The sequence below is a fragment of the Glycine max genome, chromosome 5, assembly GCF_000004515.6.
Source record: "Glycine max cultivar Williams 82 chromosome 5, Glycine_max_v4.0, whole genome shotgun sequence".
NCBI lineage: Eukaryota > Viridiplantae > Streptophyta > Magnoliopsida > Fabales > Fabaceae > Glycine > Glycine max.
The window spans coordinates 34,962,699-34,988,154 of NC_038241.2; the positions used below are offsets into that span (position 1 = coordinate 34,962,699).

Sequence of the window (25,456 nt, forward strand, 5' to 3'; positions counted from 1 at the left end):
CTTTTTTTTAACGCTTTTGAGCATTAATATTGACCAACCTGACAACCTAACATAGTATATATCTTGAACCTGTCAAACATTCAGAAAAGTAACTTACCAAAATTCAAAATAATTATAATAAGTTATGTTTATCCATCCCAATATTTTTATCATGAGATATTTCTCTAATGAAAAGTGATAGACTAATTTCTCAATGTATTAAACTTATTTAAGAGGTTAATTAACCTTTCAGTACATATATTCTTTATACACAACAACTTTGATGATCAAATTTCTAATCATATATGTTTAGAAAATAGATATATCAACTATATAACACAACATTGATATTCGTCTCAAATACTAATGTATGAGATTTTGGAATTAAGCTTTTTTATGCGGGCAAAATTAATTTTAAGTGATATGATTTATGTTTAAATATTTTTTATAAAAGCAAGTTAAGATAGTAGGGTTCAATATAATATTTTCCATCCAACGTAAAAGCTTATAAAATTATTTAAATTTAAAATCAATTTTAAATTCTTCTTCAACATGAAATCAAACATATAAAAAATTATATGAATCAATTTTGAAAAGCAAGTCTTCACCATAATTCTAAAGATGTTATATATAAAATCAATTTTAAACTTGGATATCCAACGTGAAATAAAAAATGCACTTCATGTTCTAAAAACTTACACACGCGCACACATATATATTCTATAAACTTTTTAGTCATTTTTCTTATAATACATTGTCTTATTTTATAATTTCAACGAAATATCTAAAAAAAACTTTAAATATTAATTTGTCGTCTATTTATCATATTTATATGATAAATAGAAGACAAATTTGGATTAACGAATTTTCATTCGCGGATATATATGTATCCTTACTATACCGAAACGTTTCGCTTCCATTATGATTCGATCAATCAAGGAATTCCAATTCTTCCATTTTCTCTCGTTTTTTTCAAGTTCTTTCTGCCTGTCACCAAACCGTATCTGTGTATATATAGTCGGTCCATGATCCTTGTGAGACAAGTCGGTGACTTGGTCTTTTATGCGATTTGGCACTTTTACAAAGAAATTGAACCAAATTTTAAATGAAAATGAGGAAGCAGCCACGAAGTTGCTTGAAATGTGTATCCATGTTTCATGTTTGACTTGTGTTTGGCCTGATCTGTGTGTCACAGCTAGAAATAAGGATCTAGATCACTGATTATGATACTGGCATATATAGTGAGATATATACACACGTTTATATATAAACTTCTTTGTATTTTTCCCCCATTTGTTTGAGAGTGAAGTTGACAAGTGTTTAGTGCAAAAATTTAAGGTCAACCACTAGTTAAACAATTACAAGTTGCTTACTGAACAAGAATTTTCACATAGCGCGTGCCTTAGTGTGTGTGTGACCTTGTATAATAAGGTGCTTTCGATGATTGACTTGTAGAAGTAGAAATCAACATGTGATGCTACTTGGTATTTGGCAAATTTCAAGTTGCAACAGTGCTATGTAATTAATTCCATGTATGGAATTTCTGTGTGTGGGAGAGGAACAAAACATATGCATGTGACATAAAAGGAAATTAAGAGCATAAGAATTATTGCTTAAGCAAATTATCTACTTAAAATTTAATGATTAGATTAGATTAGATTAGATTAGGACACGATCAACGAAAAAATAAGACATGAAATTAATAATTTAGCACGCCATGCATGATTGTTGATCGTGTAAGTCATGCGTGGAGGCGAAATAGCAAATTAAGGAGCAGGTTATATGATTTTGCAAACACCTACAGCTAAAGCAAGCAGAAACATGTCACTATGTCAGTGGTTGAATTAAATAAACATTGAGTCAATTATATGTTAGTCAATAATTCTCCAATGATATTTGTAACCATAATTAACGAATGGCCCAAGCCCAATCAAATCCCGAGTTACATATATAACAATGTTTGTTATGCTCTCCAAATTAAAGTGAAAGAAAAGAAAATGCTATTCCTAATAATTCAACATTAATTCATGTTTATAATTAAACCATGAATGTACAACAAATCAAATGTTAAATAAATGGTCGTAGGTGATCAACAGATAATTTCCTCACTAGATTAATATTGCAGGCAGCATGTGATCCTTTATAGCATTTGCTTGTAGTAAAGTAATGAGCTATTTGTAACAAAGCCCAATGCCACCAAAGAACTATAAAGATTTGACCAAACTATAACATAACTTTAATCCTAGATCCCAAAACGAGTTAATTGTTTAACAATTATAAATTGTAATTTTCTCGAAAAGGTTGTTAGAAAATCACAAGGAGCTAGGATTTAGGAAGTGATTTGCGCTAGAGCCTAAAGGCTAAAAAACTCACAAGTCAAAAGATAGGGTCAACTATAAATAAACCACACCAAATGAACAAGCTGGCATATATATATGATTCATGCACAAAACAAACCTACCATCTGTGCCATCCCCAATTTGCTATCGGATAACACTAGGCATTAATTAAGCTTTCATGATTGCATGGGCTGGATCAACATACACAGCTTGACAATACAATGACGCCAGTTAGTTGTTTCAATCAAAACTAATATTTTTCGTACTCGTCACCCCATAATGGATTGCATGTGATCATTTTTACTCAAAACATTAACATTGGTGTTTGGTTTGATTGATCTTACTTTTTTACTGTTGATTTCACTATCTTTTATTTTTATACTAATTTTTTAAATAAAAATAGTGGTATTTTTAATATTTATTATAGAATGGAAAAAATATTTCCTTAAATGAAACAAGTTCAAAGTAGTGTTTGATTTATTTGTTGTCTCCATTTTCTGTTGATATCTATGTTTTCATTGATAGTTATAAAAAAAAATCACATTAATTTTATGATTTTGTGGGGAAAACGATGAAAATAAAATATTTAAAAATATACACAATAAAAATAAGATGGCATTTTTATAGATATTAGTAACAATGTTGAAAATGAAAATATAAAATAAATCAAACAACATAAAATTTTCTTTTGAAAAGAACCAAAGAAAAAGTACAAAATGGCTAAAGGATCTGCATGTCGTATCTCATAAAACATAAAAAATGTTATGCCATCTATTTTTTTTTTTTTTAAAAATGATGGTGGGTACTCATTTATTTTGCCTGTAGCTAAAGTATTTCATCATAAATGAACCATTACTGCTGAGAAATCCTAAACATAAATGCATTAAATATGAAGTTTGAATACTAGCAAAGCAACCTGCAAAAAAGTACAAGGCAAGCATATGGTACTACGGAAAATCAAATCTGGCAAATTTTTTTTATAAGGTCCCTTTGGGACGTGGAGCACATGGAAATTTTCTACTCGTCACATTGTTGAAAACCTGTTTCTGAATTTTCCAGCATGATGGTTGGATCTTAGAACAGCTGGCCACTGTATATCCTTAACTATCTTATTCGGCCCATAACGTTATGCAGCGTGATAAACAAAACATGGAGCGTATGAAACCAATTGGATCGAATTTTAGGGACGCAAAGTTCAATTTTAGTGAATATTCAGCTTGTTAAAATTTAAGTGTGATTAAATATATTTATTGTCATTTCACATGATGATAAATTCAATCAATATTTAGCCATATAGTTTATTATTTTTAATTTGAATTAGCTACGGCAAGCATCAAATCAAATACATAAAAAATAAAACTAAAAATCAAACTTAGTTCAAGACAAAATGTTCAGGCCTGAAATGGCTCCCAAAAGTCAAGATAAAAAGAATCACAAGAAATTAGTTAAAGACAATTAATAAATCAAGTAACATGAGTGATGGTTTACCAACCAAATTATTTAACACCGGCCCATGGCTTTAAAACTCAAGTATGATGCTGATAGATGGTCAATCCTCTAAATAATTTATTTTCCTGTCCTTATCCATGTATTTGTACCTTCTAACTAACATCCATATCAAGACAGATACATAGCTAGTGAAATAATGTATAATTTAAGTCCCTGATCTTCATTTACTAGTTACACCCAAGTCGAATATCTTAGATTGAATTTTGAGGAATTATCCCTCTTTAACTGAATATCACATTTCCCTATCTACTCTATGATTCATGCCATATAACGCATCTCCGATTACGATTAGCAATTACAATTTCCCTCGGGGGGGAAAGGTACATGCTACTTTGAAAGATGCCCCTTTCACCAAGTCTATACACTATACACAATTTACCAATACTTTAATGCGTGAACAGTTATCCCACCCTTGTGCACTCGAGTATGCAAAATGCACATTACAGAGACAGGATCCAAAATAAAACAAATCGAGATGGAAAAAAGTTGGTCATAAACCATTTTAAAAGCTATATCTATCTCTGGAATGTTACAAAATTAAGCCAATTTCCAATCGCTTAAGTTTTACACATATTGCAACCTATAAAGCGAAGAACTAATCATACTTATAATGCAATTTTCCATCACGGAATCCTATCAAACTGGTAAATTCTGCACTCTTAGGTGCTTATACTTTTGTTCTTTGTTGAATCTTTTTGCACTCACTGCCAAACCTTTGGATAAAAGGAGCTTCAAGGCATCAACCCCCTCTTGCAAAGCCTCATCAATCTGTCCAACAAGAAAAAACAAGAAGCATCACTGAGATGAAGATTTTTTTAGTGACTTGGTCAGTTTTCAATATAGTGCATGTAGCCCAATCTAAAAATATTTTCTATACTATAGAAGTGGGGTAGTGTGCCTCTTCATAGTGGTGCTCTACTGCCTCCACACATATCTCATGGTATTAATAACTAGGCTCCATTGCAAAAACCTTGCCCTTGAATTTTCTAGATCAGTATATTCATTCTCAATCATTAGAAAGCCACCCAAATGGGACTATTAGCATATATTTATGGCATTGCACTAACGTGACAAGTAACTGCAATCATATTTGACATTTTCCACACCCCATAGGGAAGCCACACACCATCCCCTCTTGGCACCACATGACCACAATGCCACTCATTTTTCCCATTATATTTGGACTGACATTAATAATTGGATTCAAATTGTACTGAGTAGAAAACTTGAGAAGAATCATTGCAATTTGAACCATTGGAACCAAATTGAAACTTTCATTACACGAGGAACCAAAACTCCAAAAGTGAATTTAACAGTAAACCAAGAACTTACTCGTTGCCTAGCTGTTACATTAAACTTTTGAAGCAAAAATGCTTTAGGATCCATTTGCCCAGGAGGACTCCCAATCCCTAACGATAAAGCAAATTGAAAATAAGGATTACATCAATAATCTAAACTATGGAAAGAATAAAGGATTTGCAACATAAGTACCAACCAATTCTCAGCCTAGGAAATTCTCTATTTCCTTTGAAGTGATAGATCACACTCTTCAGCCTGGTTCAGTGAGAAGTGAGGACCATGTACAAGATGAGTAGTGGTATTCGAGAAGCACTTGACAAGAAAATATCAGAGCTAAAAAGATTTCATGAACTCATTTTCCATCAGACTATCACCACTTATAAAAAATATTATTGAATTATAAACACACTCGAAGTGCTCCTTAGTGTATTCATATAAAGTAATAATTTTTTCTTCGAATCTTAGCAATTGATATGCTTTTGAAACAATTTTTTTCTTCATTTGAATTGACAGTGAATTCTTTCGATTTATGTATTCTTTTTTATAAATTAAACAAGGCTTCTTTCAGCCACTTCATAAAAATTATTTTCCTTTTTACCTAAAACAGTGAAGCATTACAGATATGACAACATATGGCCACTTGAAAAATGTAGTGAATAATTGTGAAGCTATATATCCACCATGAATAGATAAAGAAAAACTATGAACAATGACTATGTGATTAGGTTTCCATACAAAAGCACCAATAGATGTTCGTTTACTGAAAGATAGCATCCACTATTAAGAGCATTTCTTTGAGTAACAGGGTTCTTGAACAATGACTATGTGATTAGGTTTCCATACAAAAGCACCAATAGATGTTCGTTAACTGAAAGATAGCATCCACTATTAAGAGCATTTCTTTGAGTAACAGGGTTCTTGATATAAACTCTCGCTGGTATGCATTTTTCCTAACCATTTAGATTCCAAACAACCACAATTGGAGTCATGGATAACTCCTCACGGATCCATAATAGAATTGAAATAATCTATAATATTGCAATCATTAGTTTTTTCAATACTTTAAAGGCTTAATTATCAATTTGGTCCTCAAATTTCTAAATGGTTCAATTTGGTCTTCAAGTTTTTAAAAATGAATCAACTTGGTCCCCAAATTTTTAAAAGGTTTGATTTAGTCCTCAAGTTCTTAAAAATGAATCAATTTGGACCTCAAATTCTTAAAAATGAATCAATTTGATTCTCAAATTTTTAAGATCTTGAGGACCAAATTGATTAATTTTTAAAAACTTGAGGACCAAATTGAACCTTTTAAAAATTTGGGGACCAAATTGATAATTAAACCTACTTTAAATGGACAAAGAAGGCATTTCCCATAATTGGATAGCAACAATAAATATCAGGAAAAACTGTTTTTTAATTCTAGATGAAATGGAACACGCTTTTAAGAATTAGGTAAGGGCATAAAACTTACAGGAGGCTTGTGTATATGAGAACTAAGAAGGTGAAGGAAAAGGAAAGTCGGCCCAAAAATCAAGGCCTGTGGGTATATATGAGAGGAGAAGGAAAAAATGAAAAATGTGACACAAGAGGGATTGGAAGGAGGAGAGAGGGGGAATAACAGAATAAACAGGTGGCATTGGGAATGGAGGAGAGAATGCAGGAAGCAGGGAATCAGGCAAGTAGAGAGAGAATGATTATTTAGAGGAAGGTGCAACCAAATAGAGGGAATGAGAGAATTTCTGAAGGGTTATGTTGGGGTTTGTTAGTCTGAGCAGAGGAACTTGTCATTTCTAAGTCACTGGGTGTTACCGTTTCTTTTTTATCCTAATTCCTATTTGCCATATTGTAAGGAGCTTGCTCCATTCACTGTCATTTGTTTCCTATAGTTTCTTGCTTTATGCCAATATACTGTAACAGAGGATTACTCTTCTGGTTGTAAGGGGATCCTTCAATATATATCAGTTCTTTTATTTTTTTCCAATCTATATCTAGTTCCAATCAATGTATGATTGAGGGGGAAACATTTATAAGCAATGGAATTTTTTCCCTCAAACCACAAACCAATATACAACCTAATCAGGACTCTCACAATGTTAACTAATTTGGCTTATTATATCTTCTTAGTCTGTCCGCATCTTCTCATTATAACAAAAGGTAGAATAAACTTCCAAAATGTTGGTTATTGTAATAGGACTCCAATAACATCTACATGTTAAGTTCAAGACAGATATTTATTGGGTTCTGGAATTAGTGAATTACACAATCTAATTATGCGTAATAAACACCATAAATCTTTATAGTGTTTAGAGGAGTAAGTACTTGAATTAGCAACAAGTTTCTTATGATCAGAGTAAAAAAAAAAAACTTAAGGATGGAAATAATAGTAATTTTGCTTCACAATTATCATTTAGTGTTGTACCCTTTGTGGCTTCCATGACCCCCTTTGTCATGAAGACGAAGCACCCCACAAGGCAAGTTCATGTCATCATGGAACTGCAAAAAAAAATACATGATTAAATAAAGAAACAGCACACCTATCACTGATTAGATACTTAAAAGAAAAGGTAGGATATGGAATAACTCACCACAAGCACCTGATTAAGAGGTAGCTTATAATAAGCAGCCAGTGGTCCTGTCTGCAGTAAAATGAAGAGTCATAGAATAACATATATTGATAATAAGCCCAAGGCTTCATATGTAAGCTAAACATCAACAAACAAGTAAATGAAATCATTTGCATGCTACCACAAAAACATAAACCTTCCATGGAATCCATATTAGTATATTACCAGACCCCAACAAAAAAGTCAGCACTTCAAATAAAATAAAACCAGTAAAAGCAGAAATGAAAGATGTAAGCAATCAGCTATGATCATGATGGCCATCTTTCAATCCTCTTCTCCTTGGGTTTTGTATGAAAAAGGGGAAGGGGATTAATAGCATTCAATAAGGACCTCTATTTGACCAAAGAATTATTAATCCACAGGAGATTTGTAAGAAGCTATGTTTCCCTACTTCCCAGCACTTTCTTATTCCCTTCATTATTCTCCAATCTGAATGATACTACCAAAACCATGAATTCTTAATTTACTCCTTTCCACAATGACTATAACCTTACTCTATCATGTATGAAAAGGCTTTCCAAAAAAAAAAAAAAACACAAGTCAATTCACAGAGATGAAGGAACACAAAGTAAAATCCCCTATAGGAAACCACAAAAACCTATGGAGAAAACACAGTAAACTTAACCATCACAACTGCCCCAAGACTCTCCCAGGAAATTCCATGCACAAAAACACCTGCAACAAAAACGAAAATCTAATACTAAAATAACCCCAAAACACACTAAGGTGACTACAATTCTTCAAAATGACCAAAACGTATCTAGATGGCACAACTTGTAGAAACTAAAGCAAAATATCTAGATGGTTGAGAGAAAAAAGAAAAGGCAGCACATCTTAATTCCTTACTGATTCACCACTGAGATTCATGTAAGTTTGAGGCTTTGCAAGAAAAACAGGAACTTCACCAACAAAACCTGTAACAAACCACCACCTTGCCTAATAAAATTCATGAATTACAAGAAACATCAAAAGAGAAACAGAGAGCAGCAGACAAACCTTTTCCAGAAATGGCTTTGGAATGGACAGTGTCCATAGGAATCCCCTGTGACTCAGCAAATGCATCAATCATCTCAAAGCCAACCTGACTCAGACCAAAAATAAATAAATAAATATTTTCATATTTCACCACAAAATTGCTAATTCAAAACTAACTATGCCCCCCCTACACTACAGAACACTTTCTATGCAATTTGATGTTGATAACTAAAACTTGGAACAAACTGCAAACAGAAGCAGAAGCAGAAGTAAAAGGAAAGGTACATTGTGTCTGGTTCCTTTGAACTTCTCGCCAGGGTTGCCCAGCCCCACAAAAAGCCAAGGGCGTGGAGCAACGGTGCAAAAGAAGCGTCTGTTTAACCTATTAAGCATGTCCTCTGCTTCGAACGTAGGAGAATAATTCATTCATTAACCTGATTGTGTTATGAACGAAGAGGAAAATGATAGAGTAGAATATGCAACGGTAACTAAATACCTTCTTAGCTATCACCGTTGTCTCTCCGCATCTTCACAATCACTAATCGATTCCTGCAGCTAGGCAGCTACTCTCCCGTTCGCCGAGAACCGGAAGCTGTTCAATCGCGGTTTCAATGTTGGCACGGTTTATGAGTGATGAACCAGAGTGTGAGTATATATATTTGCTGCTTCGTAACTAGTTCAACCAGCCACTTCTAGATATTTATAAAATAAGCATATATAATTTCTAAATTTAAACAAATCCATCCACAAACACACTATTTGATTTTATTAAAATAAATTCTCTATTTTATTAAATATTTTTTTTAGAATAAATTTAAACAAACTCACCTGAAACTTAGTATCTGAATTTATTAAAATGTTTATTAAAATAATTGATTTTATTAAAAAAATCTTTATTTTATTATATATTTGATTTCTAATCGTAGTATCTGATTTTAAAAGGAGAAAATATGTTTTATTCCTAAAAAAAATTACTTCTCAAGGGATAGAATTTATGTTTAAAGTTTCAAAACTAAGGGCTCATTTGAGTTGGTTGTCAATTTTTAGTTTTTAATTATAAAATGCAATTTCAAAACAAAAATTTGTTTGACTAAAATGATTATGAGTTGATTTTTTTCTTTTCAAGATAGATTTCACTTTATTTCAAAAACAATGATAATAGATTTATGGATTCTCGTTCGTGGTTTCTCCCTAACCCCACTTCTCCTCCAAGGCCCCAACTACTCTTTCCCTTTGCTGACGATCATCGGAGTATGAATAGTCATGGCGGTCAGAGTAACGATGCTCAATACATAATGGATTGTCGCAGCAGCACCACACTCAAAGTGAGCGTGAGTTTAGGCAAATGCGATCCCAACATTGTTTTGTCTGATCACACAGTCATGACCACTGTCAATTAAGATATTGTTTTGTAACCACCATCATGAACGCTGATGTGTGTTGTTGGCGGTGACAACTCCCACCGACAATCTAATGGAAAAAAAAAAGAAGAAAAGCCCAAGATGGAAAAGAAAAGTCTCATGTTGTGTGAGATTTTTTGATGGGTTTGGTATCATAGGTACAACTATAAAGTCTCACAAAATCCAACCAACAAGACAATCCATTATATTTGTATGATTTTAAATATCAAATGAGTTTTTTTTTTTTTTTAAGTTATAAAAAGTCTCAGTAGAATATCGCTAAATTTTATTATCTTCTAAAAAAATTATGATTGTCTTCGTTGAATACCATAATTTATTTTTAATATTTTAAAATCTTGATTAAATACCAAAAATTTTTTTTTTTCATAAAAAAGTATTTTAAAATTCTTTAAAATCCCAATTGAATACAATCAATTTTAAATTGTGATTTTAAAAATATATATGCTTCGATTTTTAGAACTAGATAATACTTTCTCAACTTGATTCACCTTTAGTTTGATTTTAATGTAAATTCACCCCAGTATCCTGAATTCTGGAAACTAATACACTCCCCTTATCCCATATGCTTCCTCCCTCTAGGTATCTGATTCTGCTAAATTGACATGGCAACATAATGAATGCAAAACAATCATAAATAATGATGGATCCAGAAATTTTATTTTGTGGGAGCAATATTCATGTACACAAATTTTGTGAGGACAATATCTATATTATAGATTACCTTTTTTTTTTTATACTAAATTTCAAACTATGGAGTAACTTATAACCATATATATACATTGCATTAATAATAAAAAAATAAAAAATAGTGGGGGCAATTGCCTAATGTGTAACAAGTGGATTCGTCCCTCGTCATGAACCATAGGAAAATGTTTATATACATGTTAGTTTGGAAATATCTATACACATGTATGCTCACTCTACTCTTTTTTTTTTTTCCAACAAATATATATATATATATATATATATATAATACGTATTGACATAGCTTTTGTCACAACAAGTGCCAAAATACTCTACCCGAAAACAGTAGATGATAACAAATAATACTACCAGTTTGTATGCTATCTACAACATCCGGATTACCATATCAAATCTCCTAAAAATGACTCGCAAGCAATACTTGACAGAGTAGTTACTCTATCCAGTAACACCTCTTATATTGACCCCTCTATATTTTACCAAAAAAGAAAAAAATCCTGAAAGTCATATTGTACCCTAACAAAACATATTCCTCAAAATCCTGTTTTGCTTCCAACAGATAACGTAAATTGTTATGTCATACACTGTACTGATTAGAATAAATCCTTATTGGCATTTCAACTAATTCCCAAATATGAATTATAAGTCCCAAATTGAAACCTACATATTACATTACCACTGACAATGGAATTGGAGCAGGCTAGTAGGAGAATATAAAATATTGATTTATCAAAGTAAGACACAATGATATGAACATGTCAAGACCTAATTATTTTAAATATCCGTTAAAAGATTCACATCATACAAAAACCTGTTTTGGATTCTTTCCCTTTTCCTTGTTTTACTTTCTAATTACTATTTTAAATAAAACACATTAATAAATATATGTTTCCACACGTCTTCTGTGAAGATATGAAGGCATGATGGTTTCTAACGGTCCTCTCGCCTAAGCAAACCCCTGTTTACAATATTAGTTTCTAGAACACAAGGTATTTTGGTAAAACAAAATAACAAAGGAGAATGTATTAGTAATAAGGGGAGTGAAAATAGCAATTTCCTCACTTTCGAAACTAATAAATTGGGCTATCCATTTTTTATGGTCTGTCTGATATTTTTATACTTCTATTTTGCTTTGACGTTTGGAACTGTCAAACGTGAGTCCTAGCCAAGATAAAAGCAACTTTACCATTTTTTAGCTGTTTTGGTGCAAATTTCAAACATGAGTCAAAGAAGGGAACGCAAGTTCCACTTGATGCTACTAGGAGTTGCTTCTGCATAAGCCAAATTGATTTTATTTTGCTGGTGTGTTATCTTCTCACTTTTACCCTTTCCTTTTAACCCAGACCGAACCATAATCCTGTTACCCTCACTCTTGCGTTCACTTACAACGACCTTCATAAGAACGATTTTTTAAAGAAAAACATAACAGAAAATGCAGTTGGTGCCGGTGAAGATAGCGCACGATTACCTTTAAAATAGGACTTGCGACAATTACTACTAGTCATAATATTTTTAAGTTACTTTTAAAACTTTTTAGTAATTTAACTTTTTCACCACCAAGTCCCAAATTAGTAATTTAGTTATTAAATGTTTTGTTTTTTTATTTTTGGCCGTAATTCTACGTTGAATTATTGCTCACGGGATATAATTAATTAATTATTATACAAAAAATGTTCACATAAACAAATATATAAATAAGGAGATGAACTAAAACCTATTTACATACTCAAAATCAATTTTGATGGTAAGTTTCCAAACAATATTCTTTCTTTGTATTAGTGGAAACATAAGTGTTTTGATGCCTATGTGTCTATATAATTCTATTTCGTTAAAATTAAAATAAGGAGAAGAAGGAATGAGAATCGAAGAGAAGGAATGTGCATGTCGATGAAAGCACTCACGATAGAGAAAAAAAGAAAGCAAGGATTAAAAAAAGAAATGCGCCAAATGAGAAAGAAATTTTTGTGTACATTTTTTCTCTTTTTATCCTTTAACTTACTGCAGCAGTTGAGGGAGAATAAGAGGGTTGCAATATATCCGAGGGATAAAAGCATCTAAAACGTTGCGTACACTAAAGAGAAATTATCTTTATTAATAATTGTACATAAATCAATTTTTTTAATACTTATTATCAAAACAAAAATTATGTTATTTCGAATTTACATTTACTTAAAATTGAATCTATAAAATTATATTGATCCAAAATTAATTTTGAAAACACGCACTTAGTCACTTAAAGATAACATAAGTTGAATTATTTTATTTATTATTATTATCATTATTATCTTTCTTTCATTTGGAAAAATAAAAAAACCTGGCCTGAAAAGGATAACATAAATGGGCAGCCAAACGAGTGAAACAAGTAAAAAGTCAGCAATTATTTGGTTTAGAAAAGAGAAATTCAATAAATAAGAAATAGAAAAAAAGATAATTTTAAAAAAGAGAAATAAAATATAAATAAAATAATATGTTATATGGTTTATTTTAAGAAAGCAGGTGAAAAATAATGTTTTTGTATCAAAGAAAATTTATTTTTGTTTGTCCAACGGCGTAAAAGTTTGGACCCCAAATTTTTTTTTTAAATAACTCTAATTATTCAGAAATTTCGTATGTACCCACGTATCTTGGTTTGAAAAGACCCTGGGTCAAAAAAAAAAGAAGAAAAAGAAAAGAAAGACCCTACGACCCGAAATAAAGGGAAAAGATAAAAGACGAAGGGAAAACTGAAAAGTCTTTGTGACCCAAAACCTCAATTATTAAACACAACAATTATTGTGATTAACCATCTCTTGGAACAAATTATGCCGATGAAAAGGTTGCAAGGAGTAGCATGTATTGGACTGTAACTCTCGCGCTTGTTTGTATAGATTCCACTTCGTGTTTCTTATTTAACGGTAATTTCTCTTAAAACATCAAGATGATAGTCATTCAAATTGTTTAAGGAAAAAATATACCTTCTTAATATTAAAAAAAATATTTTACCCTGAGTAATCATACTATTTACAAAAACACTGTCTTTAACATTTTTACAAGTATTACTTTTTAGACTTTAAAAAAGGCTGGCGGAAGTGGGGTGAGGGTGAGAGTGGGCTCCGACCCCTTTCCTTTCTTTTTTTTTTTAATATAAAAAAACAGAATTTTATTTTATATGTTACACAAATAAATATTAATTTTATATAATTTAATTTTTAATAAATAAATACTTTTAAGATATAAATTATATTATCATTAGAGTTCATAATAAGTAAATAAATATTTTTAATATATAAATTAGAGTAAATAATATATATGTACTAATAGTATAGATGATTTTCACATAGTTAACTACTCATAAACTGTAATTTAAGGTAGTTTTTGTTAAATTTTATATTATTATCCTAAAAATGACCCCTAATGTAAATTTTTGTTGATCGATGATGTAAAAACTTTTTGAGTGAAATATTCTAATTATTCCTAAAGTTTCACACAATAACACAAACTCTCTTGGTTTTTTTAACATTTATAATAACCCTCGTGATGTTTTTTTTTTAAACAATTAAGGAAAATTAAAGGATGCTTGATCGGGAATAATTTTTTTTCATATTTAAGAATCATGATTATTGGGAAAATGAATTCTTGAAAATCATAATTATTTTAATTTGTAAAATACGTTTGATTAGTCTAAATATGTTTTTTGAAAATTAAAAATTTATGTAAATTACATTAAAACTTTTTTTTTTCACTAAAAAATTTGAATTGTTAGTCCCTCCTTGAGAATGTTTCTGCGAGAAGATAAACTAACATTGATGCTCAAGAGTCATAATTTCTTGACTTTTTTTTTATTAATTGCATATTAAAGGTGGGAATATTAGTTTCCTAATTTAAGATTACCGGAAAAGTAAAAACTTTTGTCTACCAAAATATCTCCTTAGTGTAATGTACACAGAAATATCAGTGTATATTTTTCAATGAATTAAGAAAATAACGTAGGAATGAAAAACAAAAAGAAATCATGTAATTTCATAAAACCCTCGTGAGTAATTACTATAATTTATTAAAACTTTTTATATTGTTAGTGTCACATTGTTTTATAAAATAATCACTTATTCTTTTAAAAATTAATAATTTTTTTTTTAGTTTTTTATGTATTTGTTTCAGCTTTTTAAATTAATTAGAATCTTAAAATAATATACATTCAATTAAAATTAAAAATCGTTCTATTCTTTTTATAATTCATATTTATGCCCTTATCTAGCCATGCTTTTTTGTCACATGATTGTATCTTACCTTTGGGAATTAATTAAGGATATATGATATGATAAGATTAATCCCTGTGAACCTAAGCTTGATCCGGTGAAGAGTCAGATTACACATTTTGATGTTTTGGATAGACAACTTCTCACCTTAATTTTTCTTATTGAAATTATTTATTTTTTTATAGCATTTATTGAAATAAAATTTTAAAATTCCAATAAACTCATTCAATTAGGTTTGTTGTCGTTGCTGCTGTAATAAATTAGTAAATTAATTCCAAAATATTATTAAATTAATTTTAAAATTTATAAAAATATAAATTAGCTCGATTATTTTATAAAAAAATAATATTTCTCACATAAAAATGCTTATATGGTTTCATTCAAAATAATAGTGTGAATGCAGGGTAGGAACAAACTCAAAAACATAAAAAATAATAATTTAAACATCCACTTATAGTAAGAACAGGATTGAATTAGATGAAGGTTGAGAATGTTTTTTGTAGATTTGGAATTGTAGACTTGTTCACTATCTTATCACAAGTACTGACTGGGTCTTGTATAGCATATCCGGTAGAACGAGATAAGATACTTGTATGCTGGATGATTTACTATTTTTTTTTTTTTTTGTCACATGCTGGATAGTTTACTGGTACGTATTTTTATATTTCTCACCATTTTATTATTCAAAAAAGAATTTCGTACAAAATTTAAAATAAAAAATACTTAAAAGCTACATTAATCCTCAAAATAATTCCATTAATTAATTAACTAAAAAGAGTTTTAAATTGATCCCCAAAGCGTAGGCTAATGATGAAGCATGACCTAAAAAACAAAACACAGCTAATAAAAATCATGTGGTTGCTCTAATTAGCCCCACTCGCGGTGCACGGTAACCTAACCCTTTTCCCACTGATATTATGACAGTAAACCACAACACAACACTCCCTCACTCCGCAACCGTATATAAAACGACACACAAAACTCACACCTCTCTCGAGAGAAGAGTGCTCCGCGAGTCTAGTCTCTCTAATCACATCATCATAAATCAAAAACCCTAACCCGCGCGCGTGCTCACTTGTCATCCCTCTCTCTTCTTCTTCTTCTTCTTTATCGTGGCCGCCATGGATTCCGAGGTGCAGCAATCGCAAGTCGCCGCCATCCTCGGCGCGGATCCCTCCCCCTTCGAGACGTTGATCTCGCACCTCATGTCCTCCTCCAACGAGCAACGCTCCCACGCGGAGGCCCTGTTTAACCTCTGCAAGCAAACCGATCCCGATAGCCTCTCCTTGAAGCTCGCGCACCTCCTCCACTCCTCGCCGCACGAGGAGGCGCGTGCCATGTCCGCCATCCTCCTCCGGAAACAGCTCACGCGCGACGACTCCTACCTCTGGCCGCGCCTCTCCCCTCACACGCAGTCTTCCCTCAAATCGCTCCTTCTCTCCTCGATTCAAAAGGAGAACATCAAATCCATCTCCAAGAAGCTCTGCGACACCATCTCCGAACTCGCCTCCGGTATTTTACCCGACAACGCCTGGCCGGAGCTTCTTCCTTTCATGTTCCAGTGTGTTTCCTCCGATTCCCCTAAGCTTCAGGAATCCGCGTTTTTAATCTTCGCGCAGTTGTCGCAGTACATCGGCGATTCCCTCACTCCTCACATCAAGCACCTCCACGATATTTTCCTGCAGTGTCTTACGAACGCTTCCGTTAACCCTGACGTCCGAATTGCGGCGCTTAACGCCGTTATCAATTTCATCCAGTGTTTGTCCGGTTCCGCCGATCGCGACCGGTTCCAGGACCTGCTGCCCGCAATGATGCGGACGTTGACCGAGGCGCTTAATTCCGGCCAGGAGGCCACCGCCCAGGAGGCGCTCGAGCTTCTCATCGAGCTCGCCGGGACTGAGCCTCGTTTTCTCCGGCGCCAGCTTGTGGATGTCGTTGGCGCCATGTTGCAGATTGCCGAGGCTGAATCCCTTGAGGAAGGGACTCGGCATTTGGCGATTGAGTTTGTGATTACTCTCGCGGAGGCGAGGGAGCGCGCCCCCGGGATGATGAGGAAGTTGCCGCAGTTTATTAGTAGGTTGTTTGCGATACTCATGAAGATGCTTCTTGATATTGAGGATGATCCTGCGTGGCACAGTGCTGAGACAGAGGATGAGGATGCTGGTGAAACCAGTAATTATAGCGTGGGACAAGAGTGCTTGGATAGACTCTCTATATCTTTGGGTGGAAACACCATTGTTCCTGTTGCGTCCGAACAGTTGCCTGCTTACTTGGCTGCTCCAGAATGGCAGAAACGGCATGCTGCACTTATTGCACTTGCTCAGATTGCTGAGGGCTGTTCAAAGGTATTGTATTGATCGGAGATGTCTACTATTCTTGTGGGATTTTTGCTTTTATACAAGTAAATGGCAGTTAGAATATTTGTGTTAGTTATAGTTGATTTGATTGTGATTGATTGTGATTGTTGGGCAATAACTTGTGTGTGCCACTTGTGATTTTGACTTTCTACCAACTTTTACTTGCTGCAGGTCATGATAAAGAATTTGGAGCAAGTGGTGGCTATGGTCCTGAACTCCTTCCCTGACCAACACCCCCGTGTAAGATGGGCAGCTATTAATGCAATTGGCCAGCTGTCTACTGATTTGGGTCCTGATTTGCAAGTTAAATATCATCAAGGAGTGTTGCCAGCACTAGCTGGTGCCATGGATGATTTTCAGAACCCTCGTGTGCAGGTTAGCTGCCCTTTTATTGACGTGATATTCTTTATTCTTGAACATGGATTGAAAGTCTTGTGATTCTTTTAATGAACTTTGCATCTCATTAAAGACGCCAATTATTTAAAATACAATGCAAACAGTAACTGCAATGTTACTTTATTATACAAATGTGAAGCATTGTGATATACTTCAATTTTATGAAGTGTGTTTCATTTTTTCTTCTATTCTTTATAGTCATTATGATTTATAATTGAAGTCGTCTTGCTATTTTAATTAAATAAGCTATCTGGTGTAATTATTCTCAAAATATTGTCTACACAGGCACATGCTGCTTCAGCAGTTCTCAACTTCAGCGAGAACTGCACACCTGATATCTTAACGCCATACTTGGATGGGATAGTTAGCAAACTACTTGTACTTCTTCAGGTATATTTATAGAGAATTATTCTCAAGAATAATGTTATTATGGTCATTTTGCTAAATTATCGTAATTATTCCTTCACTTAATTTTGGATATTCTATACATTTTTCAGAATGGTAAGCAGATGGTGCAAGAAGGTGCCTTAACTGCTTTGGCATCAGTTGCTGATTCTTCTCAGGTATTTTGTTAACTTCTTTGTTCAATCAACATTTATAATTTATTTTCTTTTGATCACTCATTTAATTATTATGGTCTTTCTTAGGAACACTTCCAAAAATATTATGATGCTGTAATGCCATACCTGAAGGCTATATTGGTTAATGCAACTGACAAATCTAACCGTATGCTTCGTGCTAAGTCCATGGAGTGTATAAGTTTAGTTGGAATGGCTGTTGGGAAGGAGAAGTTTAGGGCTGATGCGAAGCAGGTAGGTGTTTCTTGTTTGTTTTTATACTTTGTCAAAGAAGAATATATTATGTATGGTTTTGTTTTATATGTTCACCTTTTATACCACTTTATCGTCATTTGGAAAAATAGTCGGTCTAGAACAGGAAAATAGGAAGTTAACTGCCCTGCATCTCTGTTAAGCACTTCTTTCTCTCTCTCTCTCTCTGGTTAGCTATGTCTCTTATGATTTTAATATTCTATGTGTGCTGGTTCTTCACTAGGTTATGGAAGTTCTTATGTCCCTTCAAGTATCTCAAATGGAGACAGATGATCCAACAACAAGTTACATGCTACAGGTATGCTTTTTATATATTATTTACATCATATGCATAAAGTGCCAATTGGTATATGTTTTAGTCTAACAACTTTAATTTGTTACAGGCATGGGCTAGACTTTGCAAATGTCTGGGACAAGATTTTCTTCCTTACATGGAGTTTGTCATGCCTCCACTGCTTCAATCTGCTTCACTTAAGCCTGATGTAACCATTACATCAGCAGATTCAGACAATGAGATTGAAGATTCTGATGACGAAAGGTCTCAACTTTAATCCCTTTTCTACGTAAAAAATTTAAACAATTACCAAATTATGAATGCATAATGTATCGCTTTTATCACACATCTCGTCATTTTGGTCTTGCATGTTCACTAATAGTGACTTTAAGCCTTAGGAGTTAAGGTGCATTTATTGCTTTACTTATCTTTATATTATGACATCCATTCATGTGTAATTGCGCACACACAAAACCCTAACACACATTCTTATTTACTAATAATGATTTCATTCTTATGGAGAATAAGAAGCACACATAAAAACATTTTTTGTTTAGGCGGGACAAATATAATTAAGTTTTATTTATCCATTGTAGTATGGAGACTATTACTCTTGGGGACAAACGAATTGGAATCAAGACTAGTGTTCTAGAGGAAAAAGCTACAGCATGTAACATGCTTTGTTGCTATGCTGATGAGCTGAAGGAAGGATTCTTTCCATGGATTGATCAGGTTAGACTTAGGCCTTGATTGAATCCCTTTACTTATTAATGCTTGTTTAAGTGTTTCTTTACATATTTTTCCTTGTTAATAATTTGTATGCAATGCAGGTTGCTGGAACTTTAGTTCCACTCCTTAAATTTTATTTCCACGAGGAGGTTAGAAAAGCAGCTGTTTCAGGTATGAAAAATTATTGTTGCTTTGCATCTTTTTTTGGTTGGTGATTTTTCCTTGCACAGTAAATGTGCTTTATATCATTACCCTATCTGTTTGAATGTTTATCATTTCCAATATTGCTATAGCAATGCCGGAGCTATTACGATCTGCAAAATTAGCTATAGAAAAGGGGCAATCTCGTGGTCGGGATGTTACCTATTTGAAATTTTTGACTGACAGTATCATCCCAGCTCTGGTGGAAGCATTGCACAAGGTAAATTGATATTCAAGTTTATCCATTCCTAGTTGTGTTATGGAGTTTCTATATTTGGATTTTGGAAGTGAATATTTTTATTTTTGATTTGAAATTGTCCTGAAAATATTTCGAGTTCTGAATATTCATAAAAACCAAAGCAATCCTTTGTGAGTGCAGCATGCTCTTTTTTGTTAGTTTAGGAGACCTGGTTCTGCCATGGGTTTGAGGACTAAGATTACTCTAGGTGATGCTCGTGGTGAATGTTGCCTGACTTGTCAATGGCCCTTGGTATTTTTTTGCTGAGATTTTCCCATTTTTGTTTACTTGCAGGAACCTGACACTGAGATCTGTGCAAGCATGTTGGATTCATTAAATGAATGCTTACAGGTTTGGATCATGAGATAACATTGTTATATATTTTCTCTTTTTTTTTCTGGATAAATCTCTATTCTTTATTATATAGAGCCATGAGTGTTGAATATACCTTGGCATAGTTGATGTTATATCTTATAATTTGAAGTTTGATGCTTATCATTATTAGAATTCAATTCAATCAAGAGCCTCACTGGAACTGCTATTATTTATTCTTCTAACTGATGCCTATCCCTGCTAGGTTTTGTGATCAATTGGCAAATAAAAACTAAATTTTACAGTTTAATTATTTGCTTTTTCATGATTGGCATGTTGAGGATTTAAATTATTATTTAGTTGACTTAATTACGAAATTTGTCTTTTGCACTTAACAACTGCCTGCCTCATTAAAGTTGACACCGGGTGCATATTACTTTATACTAATGTAGATGCAGATTTTGCAGTATTAGAGTGAGGTATGCCATGCAAAAAATTGGTGTGCCTTCCTGTGAAGGTGACTGCATATGTTCATTTACTTTGGCACAGCCTTTTATGATGTCACCTTATATAATTTCTCTAGGAGGCCCTAGTAAGGAGATCCTGGTAAGATGTCGATTAGTCCTACCACTGGAGCTAGAGTGCAACTGAGAAATATTATAGGCAAAACTATTTAAGATTTAGAGGTCAATGGTTTATATATAATTAACAGAGAATGCTTGGTTGTGGTTTATATTCTTCAATTTCCCAATGTGTGCTTTTTTTTATTGTGCATGAGTGTTTAGTAGTTGTTCCTGTGATGCTTGGGTAATGATCGACCCTTTTCTTGTTTTTTTTCTGTCTTTTATATCTTTCCCTTGAGTGCCTATGGTGCACTATAGATATGTTTTGGATGTGTTCCAATCTTTTTTGTTTCCTCTTTTAGATCTCTGGGATGCTTTTGGATGAAAGCCAGGTCAGATCCATCGTGGATGAGATAAAACAGGTGATCACAGCTAGTTCAAGTAGAAAACGAGAGAGAGCAGAGAGGACCCGAGCTGAAGATTTTGATGCTGAAGAGGGGGAACTGATTAAAGAGGAAAATGAACAAGAGGAGGAAGTTTTTGATCAAGTTAGTTGTTTAATCTAAAAATAATTTAAAACATCTTAAGTACTGGACTACTATCTTTGTATTTTTAAGTTTATGTTGATCAGTTTCCTGGTCTTCCTTCTAATGTATGTATACATTGTCCCAGGTGGGTGAGATATTGGGAACTTTGATCAAAACCTTCAAAGCCAACTTCTTGCCTTTCTTTGATGAACTATCATCATATCTGACACCTATGTGGGTATGTTCTTTGAGAAAGCTAGCAATTCTATTATTAATTAGTTTTTCTATTTCCATTTATTCATTCAGCTGGCCTTTAAGCGTTATCTTTTGTATTTTGTTTTGGTGTAATTATGTCTAAAGTTTTCTGTTTTCTCAGTTTAGCTAGTAAATTGAAATATGATTTCAAAATGTAGAATCTGTGCAGTATTGCTAATTTTGAACTCGGGCCTTTTCAAAAGTGTGAAAGATTACTCTGTTAAAGTTATGCCAGTAAAGGTTTTAGCTCAATTCAAAGATGAATCTTTAATTTTTCTGAGATTGTGAGTGGTGGTTGCGTGCAACATTAAGTATAGATTTAGTCATTTAGAGATAAACTTGCAAACCACGTACTTGCATAGATCTATATTTGACTTTTAATTCTGATCTTCACATCTATCATCATCTTACCAGTTTACACTATTTTATTACACTTGCCAACTTGGAGCTCACATCCATTTTCATTCTCCAAAGCACATTAGCTTGCGAGATTTTTTTTTCCGATGAAATGTATCATTCTACCATGTTTAAGCTCTGAGATTGACTTTAACCATGTTCTGTTCTGCAAATTGAGTGGTCTATATTATGTTGTCAGCAGATTTCTTACAGGTTGTGCCTGCTGATTAGTTTTAAACTCAATTTTCAAAGAACTAATGCATATTAGTTTAGACCATAGTACAGACGTTGATACTCGTGTCCAACATATAAGCTAGTATTTAGAGCTTCTGGTTTTCACGTATCAGATACACTTTTTGGCTCTCTGATGTTGTACCAAACACAACTAAAACATGTACGTCATTGTTTTGACTTAGTTTAATGTTTTGGATATAGGGAAGGGACAAGACTCCAGAAGAGAGAAGAATTGCAATTTGTATTTTTGATGATGTTGCAGAGCAGTGTCGTGAAGCTGCTGTTAAGTAAGCACTCTTTGTTTTTCTAGGTTACCATTTTTTTGTGCAGTGATAATTTTGAAGGCATTTTATCAACTTCATTCTTTTATATACCAATTGAGCAGGTATTATGATACCTATCTCCCATTCCTGTTGGAGGCTTGTAATGATGAGACTCCTGATGTCAGACAGGTAAGCATTAGGCACCCTCTGTTTGTTGACATTTTGAATACCATTTTTATTGCATAAGCTGTTTGACTGTTAGAGGGCAAGACCTGGCACAGCAGTAAAGTTGTGCCTTGGTGATTGATTGGTCATGGGTTCGAATCCGGAAATGCATACAATTACCCTCCCCCATATCTTTGCTTAGCGAGGAGCCTCCGGACACTGGGGTATGATAGTTTAGTTTTAAGCTGTTTGATTGTTGATGTTGGTATTGCTTCATATTTCTGCAGGCAGCCGTGTATGGTCTCGGTGTTTGTGCAGAGTTTGGTGGATCTGTGTTCAAACCTCTGGTTGGAGGTACTGCTTGATCCATTAACAAACTAGGAAAAAGCTGTACTATATTGAGTAACAAGTTGTTGTTGGCTTACTGCAGAGGCTCTTTCGAGGTTAAATGCTGTGATCCAGCATCCTAATGCTCTTCATTCAGATAATGTAATGGCATATGACAATGCTGTTTCCGCTTTGGGAAAAATTTGCCAATTTCATCGTGACAGTATTGATTCTGCCCAGGTCAGTACATATTTTCCGTTTATAACTTGCCTTTGTGGTTTTGGTTCTTGATTATGTTTGTCATTATTATGATCAATTCTTTCTGAGTCTGATTTGTTGTTTTTAGGTTGAGATGATGGTTAATATTTTTGTAATGTTCTGTCATGTTTGCAGGTAGTTCCTGCATGGCTAAACTGTTTGCCAATAAAAGGTGATTTGATTGAGGCCAAAGTTGTGCATGATCAACTTTGTTCAATGGCTGAGAGGTTAGGGGCCATACTCTGCTTTTCTCAATCTTCTGATATGCTCAAGCTGTCATGCATATCTTTTTCCTCTGTACTAATTGTCTGTTAATCTGCAGGTCTGACAGTGAGCTGTTGGGCCCAAACAATCAGTACCTTCCAAAAATAGTTTCAGTGTTTGCTGAGGTTAGTTTTTGGTTGCAACTTTGCCAATTTGTAATCTGTGTGACTGTCTGCATTGCCTAAAATTAAGGGTTGTTTGCTTAATATTTTTGGGTCGTAGGGTTGAATCAGAAACATTAGTAGACTTTTTGTTTTTTATGAAAGAATTTAAATAGAAAGCAAGCTGCTTAATATTTTTGGGTCGTAGGGTTGAATCAGAAACATTAGTAGACTTTTTGTTTTTGATGAAAGAATTTAAATAGAAAGCAAGCTGTATACAAGAGTAAGGAGAATAAGATTACTTCTCTAAATAGAATAGAAAGAATACATTAATGTATAGAACTCCTCAATGGCGGCTTGTTTACCTAGGCAATTTCCTACAATGAAGTGTGTTTTTCACATAGGCCATAATGTCCAAGGTTCAAATTATTTTATTGGAAATTTGATCTATTTGGTATGTTTTGGAGACCAGGGAAGTGTAAAAATTGTTTGTAGCACCCTGTCATATGATGAAAGATGAATATTTGGGAAATGTCTTGGCACTTTTTTGATTGAGTAAAATGTGATTTCATAATTGATTGCAACTAAGTTATTTGCATGGAGAATATATACCAGAAAGCAATGAATTATTTGTTTGTAATTGTAGCCATTAGATTCTTTTATTATAAACTTTTGTAATTTTTGCTGATGTCATGCAATCATTTAAATAGTTCATTTGAGTAGTTGTTTTGGTGTTTATATTGACAATGTGCATGTATACATAGTTAATTGATATTTTTTCCTCATGCATTAGTCCCGTGAATACCTTAGTGTTGTATAAAATGAGCAGTCTTTTGTTCCATCAAACAAGGATGCATTCAGTGAATGCTTCTTTTTGGTAATATATATAATTATATTGGATTTGTTTGATATTATTTCTCTATTTAATGGAAAACATTTTTTGTGGCAGGTTTTATGTGCTGGTAAAGACCTTGCTACAGAACAAACAGCTGGTCGTATGGTTAATTTACTCAGACAGCTCCAGCAAACTTTACCACCCTCTACACTCGCTTCTACTTGGTCATCTTTGCAGCCGCAGCAACAACTTGCATTGCAATCTATCCTTTCTACATAGTTGTCATTGCTTTGCTGCATATCCATCATTTCTTCATAGCATCTGGCTTGGCAGTTGGTGTCTTGCTCTTTTTGGGAACAAGCTTTTTCCAGTTTGGTGGTCTCTATATTTGTACCCATTCTTTTTGCCATAAGATGGTTTCCATCATTCATTCTTGCATGGTGTTCTATATCAGTTTTGAGAATGCAGAGTCAATTGTGATTGGAAAGGGAACTTTCTCTAGAATGTGTATATTATGAGTGTTAATAGTGCGATTGAGTCCAAAAGAGGAGGTTAGGGAATTGTGGCGTGGGAGCTTCTCGTTCTATTCCTCAATTGTTTTTTCTTACCATATTGCGTGAGAATATAGGGTTGTCTGTGGGGCAATTCTTGCAGTTTTGGCCTATTGTATTGGTTTTATTTCCTTATCAGACAGCATGAAGTTGTACCATATGAAATTTTAATGCTATTTATTTATTAAGTTTGCAGACAATTGTTTCTTCAAACAATAATTTATTCTTAATTAAGGGCAGGGAAAAGCATATGATTTGTATGTAGTATGGGGAATGCACTTAATCTGGGTCCTGCAA

At 33.4% G+C, this 25,456-nt stretch overlaps 2 protein-coding genes across 4 annotated transcripts; one reads left to right on the top strand and one right to left on the bottom strand.

The window, feature by feature from the left end:
* Nucleotides 1-4,303: 4,303 nt before the first annotated feature.
* Nucleotides 4,304-9,400, bottom strand: LOC100786518 (peptidyl-tRNA hydrolase, mitochondrial). Of its 2 annotated transcripts, XM_003524909.5 has the most exons (9): nt 9,222-9,400; nt 9,011-9,123; nt 8,747-8,831; nt 8,597-8,664; nt 7,712-7,762; nt 7,546-7,619; nt 5,323-5,381; nt 5,160-5,236; nt 4,304-4,595 (listed from the first exon to the last, which is right to left on the bottom strand). In XM_003524909.5, exons 2-9 carry the CDS (start codon nt 9,116-9,118, stop codon nt 4,464-4,466), a joined length of 654 nt encoding a protein of 217 aa, XP_003524957.1. In that variant the 5' UTR covers nt 9,119-9,123; nt 9,222-9,400; the 3' UTR covers nt 4,304-4,463. The 2 variants fall into 2 exon arrangements, with proteins under 2 accessions (XP_003524957.1, XP_006580163.1); XM_006580100.4 differs by lacking the exon at nt 9,011-9,123 and having other exon boundaries at nt 9,222-9,391.
* A 6,542-nt stretch (nt 9,401-15,942) lies between these two features.
* On the top strand, nt 15,943-25,359 carry LOC100787600 (importin-5). 2 transcript variants are annotated; one of them, XM_041015533.1, is made up of 20 exons: nt 15,943-17,428; nt 17,612-17,815; nt 18,122-18,226; nt 18,334-18,399; nt 18,484-18,648; nt 18,890-18,964; nt 19,050-19,204; nt 19,537-19,672; nt 19,771-19,840; nt 19,963-20,090; nt 20,403-20,459; nt 21,346-21,531; nt 21,656-21,748; nt 22,597-22,682; nt 22,781-22,847; nt 23,111-23,177; nt 23,254-23,390; nt 23,544-23,635; nt 23,731-23,797; nt 24,723-25,359. In XM_041015533.1, exons 1-20 carry the CDS (start codon nt 16,205-16,207, stop codon nt 24,885-24,887), a joined length of 3,345 nt encoding a protein of 1,114 aa, XP_040871467.1. In that variant the 5' UTR covers nt 15,943-16,204; the 3' UTR covers nt 24,888-25,359. The 2 variants fall into 2 exon arrangements, with proteins under 2 accessions (XP_040871467.1, XP_040871468.1); XM_041015534.1 differs by lacking the exons at nt 23,254-23,390; nt 23,544-23,635; nt 23,731-23,797; nt 24,723-25,359 and having other exon boundaries at nt 22,921-23,177.
* The last annotated feature ends 97 nt before the right edge of the window (nt 25,360-25,456 follow it).

Coding starts and splice junctions, on each gene's coding strand:
- LOC100786518 (XM_003524909.5), bottom strand. CDS start 9,118: ATGCTTAATAGGTTAAACAGACGCTTCTTTTGCACCGTTGCTCCACGC. Junction 8,832..9,010: donor TCAAAGGAACCAGACACAAT/GTACCTTTCCTT, acceptor GGTCTGAGTCAG/GTTGGCTTTGAGATGATTGA. Junction 7,763..8,596: donor TGAATCTCAGTGGTGAATCA/GTAAGGAATTAA, acceptor ATTTTACTGCAG/ACAGGACCACTGGCTGCTTA.
- LOC100787600 (XM_041015533.1), top strand. CDS start 16,205: ATGGATTCCGAGGTGCAGCAATCGCAAGTCGCCGCCATCCTCGGCGCG. Junction 20,091..20,402: donor TGGTGGAAGCATTGCACAAG/GTAAATTGATAT, acceptor GTTTACTTGCAG/GAACCTGACACTGAGATCTG. Junction 20,460..21,345: donor CATTAAATGAATGCTTACAG/GTTTGGATCATG, acceptor TTCCTCTTTTAG/ATCTCTGGGATGCTTTTGGA.